The 8,159-nt window shown below is 36.8% G+C and overlaps 2 protein-coding genes across 2 annotated transcripts; one reads left to right on the forward strand and one right to left on the reverse strand.

Annotated features, from left to right (window-relative positions):
* Positions 1-278: 278 nt before the first annotated feature.
* LOC125227388 (mitochondrial import inner membrane translocase subunit Tim13-like) lies at positions 279-797 on the reverse strand. The gene has a single exon (XM_048131696.1). It carries the CDS (start codon positions 697-699, stop codon positions 427-429), a length of 273 nt encoding a protein of 90 aa, XP_047987653.1. The 5' UTR covers positions 700-797; the 3' UTR covers positions 279-426.
* A 6,131-nt stretch (positions 798-6,928) lies between these two features.
* LOC125227467 (U11/U12 small nuclear ribonucleoprotein 25 kDa protein-like) lies at positions 6,929-8,049 on the forward strand. The gene is made up of 3 exons (XM_048131793.1): positions 6,929-7,216; positions 7,288-7,359; positions 7,688-8,049. The coding sequence occupies exons 1-3, from the start codon at positions 7,067-7,069 to the stop codon at positions 7,928-7,930; spliced, it is 465 nt and encodes a 154-aa protein (XP_047987750.1). The 5' UTR covers positions 6,929-7,066; the 3' UTR covers positions 7,931-8,049.
* Positions 8,050-8,159: the final 110 nt, after the last annotated feature.

An 8,159-nucleotide genomic window follows, 5' to 3' on the forward strand; every position in this document is an offset into this window, starting at 1 on the left:
GGGAGGGTTTACTTTAAAAAATTCTACAGAAATTGTATCAATTGTTAGGATACACTTTGTGTCTTTGTGTAAATAGATATTTAGTAAATGTCCGGTAAATCACATTTTAAGACTCATACCTTTTCACCCCGGCATCCCTATTCACCCCATTTGACTGTACTGCTAGTAGTGCCATTAACCACTTTGATTTTTTCACTGAGCCATGTAGTGAAAAAATCAAAGTGGTTAAAAGGTAAATTACATAAATAATTACAGTATATAAGTTAAACAACCAAAAATTAACCTAGAATATTTTAATCAAAACATATAACATAACAACTGGCGGTTGCAACTCACAATTTGTAACATGCTGTGGAACTACAATTTTCGTCTATATTTACAGAAACGCAGGGGTGTATTAGTCATTCCCTTGATATAAAGTCGCTTTCACATGTTGTTCCGTTCGCGCTGGATACGACTGCTGTAAGTCCGCGACACAAGGTTCCAGGCATCCATATACCTGTCCATGCACATGGCGATGCATTTCTGTTCAGAACTGTCCAGGGCCGTGCCCGGTTTGTTTATGCACTTCTTAAAACATTTCTCAGACATTTTCGTCAGAAGCTCCTGTGCGTTAGCGATGGCGATCTGCTGTTTCACTTGATCCATCAACTCCTCCTTTTGTGTTCCAGATAGCGAACCCGTTGATAAAGTATCCATTTCAAGTTTGAAGATTTTTATATCTTAATTTTATTGAACACTTCTTTCGAATTTATTTCATGTGATGTGACAGTTAGGTAACCTTAAAATTTTCTGATCTAGAGGTGATTGATCGACTTTTTTTAATCTATGGACCAGCATACGATTGAGAGGATTGAATACAAAATGAGTTGGTTTCAATATAAAATTTTAGATATGTTTTTTTGCATTAAATTATATAAATTCATGGAAGTAGAATAAAAATAATTAATTAGTTAAATTTTTAATTTACAAATGTTGGATATATTTTTTTAGGGTAAAAATTAAGTTGGTTCTGGCAATACATTTAGTAAAGTCCGAGTTGTCCGTTTTTAGCAATTTGATTAATAATAAGAACAAAAATTTTCCTTGAAATAACTAAGCAGCATTAAATTAAGTGAGTATTAACTTGTTATTTCGATATTCTAAAATATATGTTTCGCAAAATCCGAAAAGAGACACATCTTATTGACTTAGACACATTGTCTTAGAGGTGCAATACGGACCTAAATAAAAGTGTTGCCATTAAAAACATCTTGAATTTAAAAAAAATCAGGTGAATTTATTTTGATCACTGTTCTAAAACAAGTAATTAATTCTATACCATGATAAAAGAAAAGTGATGTTATAATTTGCTTTGGTTTTATTGATCTTATAGGCACGCCACAGACAGTCTTAAAAATTTATAATCTTAAAAAAGATTTGTATGCAATCTGTTAGTTCAATCTGAAAATTCTGTCAGTTTGAACTGACAGGTTGCACACAAATCTTTTTTAACACGTTCGCGGACGCTCAGTCACCCCTCTGGGACACTAATATTTTGTATGGGAATTTTTCGACTGCTATAGCATACCTGTCCTTAGACAGCTTATATTAGGGTTATTATGTGACGAGGAACGCTATAGCATTCGGATGCTATACAGGGTGTCCACTTTCTGGAAAGTCAGGGAAAGTCAGGGAAGCTCATAGTGGTCATGGAAAGTCAGGGAAATGATTTGGAGGTCAGGGAAAAACTTAGCACCAAGAAAAAAATCAAAAAGTATTTAAAAAATAATATGATTTCTTTGGTTGACCATATCCATGACAGCAAAGATCGATTCCCGGTAGTGATTTTAAGGCAACTTAAAATTGTCACTTTAGACTTTTCATTACAAGTATAGTACCTGACCTCCATCCCAGTGATTGCTAATGAGAGATGTCAGAGATATCTTCATGCTCTAGCTGACCTTAATTTATCCGGCCCAAAATCGTAAATGCGGAAAAATCCAGATTTTTTTTTTACATTGCGTGCCCTACCCACACATTCCAAAATGGCGAAGGGGTTCGGGAATAAATTCAGTTATTGTGATTCAGATTAACTGGAAAGTTGCACCACAATGTTACCATATACAACATTCATAATTTGCTTTTGCTAGGGCGATGTGAAAACGACAAAGACAAAGTTACGTCGCTGTCCAAATTCTAAGTATCTATCCGACAATCCAAAGCGGAGTTCCTCATAAAGCCAATGGCGCATAACGTCACATAGAGGCGCAATTTTGTATGAGTCAAAGGAGCATAGGAGGATAATAAGCGTTAAGCGTGACGATGAGAGAACATCAAAACACTTGGAAACCTAAAGGCATGTAGTGGCAAAACACCTAAATGGGCATCCCGACGCTGACAACAAAGAAAAAATTTCGCGCTTGCTTCGCTCGCGTTTAGTATTTTCCATTTCATCGATTTTAATTCCCTTTATTTTTCGTGAAAGTTCCATGAAATTTGAGATTTTTTTGGAAATTTCCTATGTTATGTACATAATAACTACTATCAGCCCCAGGGACGTATAAAAGGGGAAAAATTTTCGCGCTCGCTGCGCTCGCGATGTTTTTTTCTACCGTAGATTACCCAAGGGCGCCGAAACTCAAATTCGCTCTACCCTGATAGAGTGCACGGGCCGGCACTGGTATAGACAAAAGTAAATAGCGATAACTACCAACTACAGATTTCGTTAATGTTAGTTTTATAAAACCAGAAATTAAAGTTTGATAGTTAACATAAAGATAAAAAAACCGTAGGTATAAAAGTATGAACTGCCTTGCAAATTTTTAATATTTCGTACTTTAGAAAACAAACATATTCCAGAAAAAAAAAATTCTGTGACAGACGGACAGACAGACGCACGAGTGATCCTATAAGGATTCCGTTTTTCCTTTTTGACGTACGGTAAACGTAAAAAAACCGTTTTTTTGCAACTGTAAGCAAAAGTGGTAATAGTTGAATGAAAATTTGGTCAGGGAAATTTTCTTAAATGGTCATGGAAAGTCAGGGAAAAGTCAGGGAATTTTTTTTGGGTTTAGTAGTGGACACCCTGCTATAGCATACCTGACAAAATACAGAGGTAAAATCTGATCTTATGTGACACCGTATGCTATAGCATACGATGCTATAGCATACCGTGACACAATACTGAGTCAAAATGTGATCTTATATGTCACCGTATGCTATAGCATACGATCCATAGATGGTGATACAGCAGATTCATTCTGAAGAATCATATCAAATAAAACATTTAGTGTTTCTGGCTGCGGGGATGATGCCGACAAATAAAAGTATAAAGCTTGTTCACGAATACAGAGTTTTTTAGTACAAGAAGAATTGTCTAAATGTGTATCTCCTAACAGACTCTTTTGGAGTACCTAACTTTCGTCAGAACTGTAGTCACCCGTTTCGTCATTGAGACTAGAATAATGTTTGTTCAAACCTGCTGTTGTATAGGTGCTAAAGGCCTTCGTTTGGTGCGATGATTTCTGGGTAGAACTCATCCACTACCTCTCACTACGCGATGATTCGCCCAGCTTTATATACTTTTTTACAAGCATCTAAACCAAGTTCAAGTAGTTAAACACCAACAAAATTCACTCAAAAAGACACAGTTTAACGTAAACAGTCAGTATCAACCAGAAATAGGGTTTATTCACAATTCTATAAGCAAAGCAATGACTAAGTACGAAGGAAATTACTCAAATAATAGGTATAAACATGCCTCGGTTTTCTTAATTTATCGTAACCAAAATCACGGTGTATTATTATAAAACGACAGTGGACATGTTTGTTAACAAAACCGCAACACAAAAATATATAGAAACTGTAAAAATAATTACTTATGATTTTTTAAACAATCCGTAAAATTGCGTTTGCGCTCGAAATTTGGCCACATTTCACGGGCCAACTCCCGGTGACGCTCGCGGGGCTACTGAGCAAATTTCCATACAAAGAGGTATTCTATAGCATACGCGTCACAAAAAGGTGAACTCGATTTGTGACGCCACAGCATATTTTTTACACATACATACATACAATCACGCCTGTATCCCATGAAGGGGTAGGCAGAGCACATGAAACTACACAAGTTTCAGTGCCACTCTTGGCAAATAAGGGGTTGAAAGAAAATGAAACTGTGACATTGCATTATTTTTTAACTACGATAAAACTATGTAATGTTGCAGTATACATACTATGATTCTAGTGAATGGTAGAGGAAATGTTGGTGAATAATATTATACTGTGAAGAAGCAGATTACTAAGCAAACAAACGCAGAAATTCAAACCAAATAACGTATTCTATAGCATACGCGTCACCAGAAGTAGTACAAAAACGTATGCTATAGAATACGCGTCCGCGAACGTGTTAAGATTATGATTTTTTAAGACTGCCTGTGACGTGCCATACAGATCTTATTAAAGGCGGCAGGCTCATTTTAGGGTAGCAAAGTAGCAGTTTTGTTTAAATTTCATACTTTATCATCAAATTAATTGGGCGTTAAGCTGACTAACGCCAAATCCTTGAAATACGCTTCTGACAGCCATCCCAGATAAAAAGAAAAAAAAAAAGAAAAGAAGAATAAAAATTTATTGTAACGGGTCAAAATACTTCAAAATAATGATATCGATAATTTTCGATATTTTGACCCGTTACGCCCGTCACGACCCGTTTGACGCGTTAGTCAGCTTTATATGTAATAGAAAAGAATTATATGTAATACTCACTATATATATTTAATATATAGTGAGTATTACATATAATTCTTTGGTGCCGACTCTTAAAACGTGATTCAATGCTCTTTGACCATAACACTTTAAATTTGATTGAAAATGTAGGGGAAAAAGTTTATTCCCGTAGAATATTTTAAAGGTTTCGGTTTTTAGTGTAAAGATTTGACCGTCTATATCAAGTCTATATGTTGTCAGCGATTTTGACAGCCTGTCTGCAAGGGTTAAGTAAACGTCATAAATTGATAGTTTGATGATGAAAACAACATTTTCATTTTGCTGCTGACGTGGGTTTGTCCGCTCTACAATATTTAAGCTAGGAACATACTACGCGGACGTCCGTCGTAAATCGACCGCGACCGTGACCGATCAGTGTGTACGGACCAAAACATCCAGCGAGCCAGATTGCGATCGGACGTCCATGCGCTCAAGGACACGTCCACGACCGTCGACCGATAGTTTGCACGGTTAAGTGTAATATATTCATTGTCCAGATCCCCGTCCGCGGTCGATCGACGACGGACGTCCGCGTAGTATGTTCCTAGCTTCAGCCGTTTCTGAGCTCTAAGCATTTGTCCGAAGCTCTAGCATAAGGTAAGCCCACAGAACACCCCACTAGAAGCCTAATGCAAGTGATATTGTTCGAGACGCAAATCACCAATCCTTGCGGGGTGAGGCGGGAGCGCACGGTGCTGCCATTGGTCGTTTCAAATAATGGCGCGCCTTTACGCTTAGCCGTAGGGATGGGAATGGAACATGTCTATTATAGACAATGGTACCGGTACCAGTACTGTGGTGAATTTGTTTTGCAACAAATTATAATATTATAGCAGTTTTTCTAACTTATTTATATTTCTTTAGTTATAAAGTATTATTTCTACAAGTAATGGTAAGAAATGCGCAAGTTAGGCGTTTTTGCAAGCTTTTATTTAACTTGCAATCTAATAATATTCGGGTGAAATCTTGCGACTTTTAAAAAAAATATTTTTAACTGATTGAGCTGAAATTTCGCACACATAATTGTGTAAATCACGTGACAATGCAATATTATGGTATCATGGAGCTGATCTGCTGATGGACCAGAAACGTGGGCATAGATTAAATTTCATATCTGATTGTGATGTTGACCTCAATTCCAATAAGCCCTAGTTACCCTTCGGGTTGTAACTGTAAGGTCAGATGGCAGTTGCTTTCGTAAAACTAGTGCCTACGCCAAATCTTGGGATTAGTTGTCAAAGCGGACCCCAGGCTCCCATGAGCCGTGGCGAATGCCGATGCCGGGATAACGCAAGGAGGATGATGATTGTGATAGCACCTCAATAAAAATCATTCTACTAACTAATAACTAAACTGTGCATTTTTATTTACGTAAACTAATCAATCAACTAAATAACACTACAGACTCTACAGATTCTAGATAATTATTCACAATTACAAATCAGCTTTCTTTTATATTTCATAAAATGGTAGCACATGGTACGAACGGTAGTACGAAGTTCCCGCAACAGACATAAACTAACATGGCCCCATCCCTAGTCGTTTACGTGAAAGGGATAGCATATCGCATTGTTAACTAGGCAAAAAGGGATGGACGTGCCTCGGCGCCGCTCAGTACAACCATATTGACCAGTATAAATGAACTCCGCGGATAATAAACAATATTCAACAAAATAATTAATTTGACTTAACTGTGGAATGTTACTCCATCTTTTTTATATGTGGAAGTGTTAGAAGACTTGCCACACCACTTTATGCTGCAAGAGACCATTGTTTGCAACCAAATTTAATTATTTAAGATTTTTTCCCGAGCGGACACGAACACTGTTAGCGGGTCGTATACTTGGGCGCTACTGATCGGTGTCGCGCGCGTTCAAACTTTTATACACCTGATTTTTCGTATGCTTGGTGACCGCGAGTCGCCCTGTAAGGGCCGTCTTGTTGTTTTGGTCTGTGGGTAAGCCACAGACAGTCTTAAAAATTCATAATCTTAAAAAAGATTTGTATGCAACCTGTCAGTTCAAACTGACAGATTTTTCAGACTGAACTGACAGATGGCATACAAGTCTTTTTTTAAGACTGTCTTTGGTGTGCCTAAAAATATACGATTACTAGTTTTGGAACGGTCATAACCGTTTCCACACTGACAGATGTCAAAAAGAATGTCAAAGTCGTCAAGTACTCGTGTTTATGTGGATGGCGGTTTGTGTGTATGATTTTAAACAATAATAATTCGACATTATTTATAACGTTTTTAAAACTAAATACTTAATAAACTACGCTAACAGAATATGAATTTGTGACCCCTACTTTAATCACAATGGAGACAGACGCAGAAGACGTGACCAGTACATTATCGCACGATGATTTGCTGGAAGTAACAAAGTCTACTGTCTGTACTTTACTCAGCTGTGATCCTTTGCTTGCTGATTTGCCAACTGATATTATATTGGAGGAAATCCTTGCCCAGGTAAAATGTACACATTTAGATATTACAATAATTAACTAAGTTTATACTAAGTTTCCTCGTGTTTTCTACAGATTGCAGTTGAACATGGACAATCTATTACAATTTACATATCGCGAGAGGATGAACCTGCTTTGAAAGTCATTGTAAGTACTGTGCTTACGTGTTTGCTTGCTTATGTTGTCAAAATCCCATTGCTTTTATAGTTCATAAGATGACAAGTACTATGAAGCAGAAAGTCTAGGGTTTAGTGCGTGTATCACAAATATTATTTATTATCCAGTAGGTACACGTATTACACACTTCAGCTTACTTTCAATTCATTTTTTAATAATTTGATAAGCATAAGAGTTAAGACTCTAGTTTCTTAGAGAAATTGATTGTATTTAAAACTAAAGAATCTTTCCTTAAAGTTAACGGAATTCAATAAAAACAGGGTGTATGTTAGATTAAATTTAATAACCCTTGTTCTAGGTCCCACAGAATTCCTCAGTAAGGGACCTCAAAAAGGCAGTAGCAAGACATTTTGAAATTCACCAACAAAGGACGGGCAGCAAAGTGAAAATCTCCTGGAAGTATACCTGGAAAACTTACGATTTGTGCTTCGACTCTCTTGTGCTCGACAATGATAATAGCACTATTGAAGACTACGGGGTTACTAACAAGGTGACACTGATGTTCAAGAAGAGGAGAAAGAAAATTAAGAAGTTTTTATAGTAAGGTGTATTTTTTTTTTTTTTCGTTCTACATCTACATCTACAAGGTGTATTTTGATTATTAAAAAAACTAGCTTTTGCTCGCGGCTCGCACGCGTTAGAAAGAGACAAAAAGTAACTGTGTCCACTTAAAAAAATCACGTCAATTTGTCGCTCCGTTTGGCCGTGAAAGACTGACAAATAAACAGACACACACACACTTTCCCATTTATAATATCGATTGGGTAATT

Source organism: Leguminivora glycinivorella, chromosome 6 (assembly GCF_023078275.1).
Source record: "Leguminivora glycinivorella isolate SPB_JAAS2020 chromosome 6, LegGlyc_1.1, whole genome shotgun sequence".
Lineage (NCBI taxonomy): Eukaryota > Metazoa > Arthropoda > Insecta > Lepidoptera > Tortricidae > Leguminivora > Leguminivora glycinivorella.

Coding starts and splice junctions, on each gene's coding strand:
- LOC125227388 (XM_048131696.1), bottom strand. CDS start 699: ATGGATACTTTATCAACGGGTTCGCTATCTGGAACACAAAAGGAGGAG.
- LOC125227467 (XM_048131793.1), top strand. CDS start 7,067: ATGGAGACAGACGCAGAAGACGTGACCAGTACATTATCGCACGATGAT. Junction 7,217..7,287: donor TGGAGGAAATCCTTGCCCAG/GTAAAATGTACA, acceptor TGTTTTCTACAG/ATTGCAGTTGAACATGGACA. Junction 7,360..7,687: donor AACCTGCTTTGAAAGTCATT/GTAAGTACTGTG, acceptor CCCTTGTTCTAG/GTCCCACAGAATTCCTCAGT.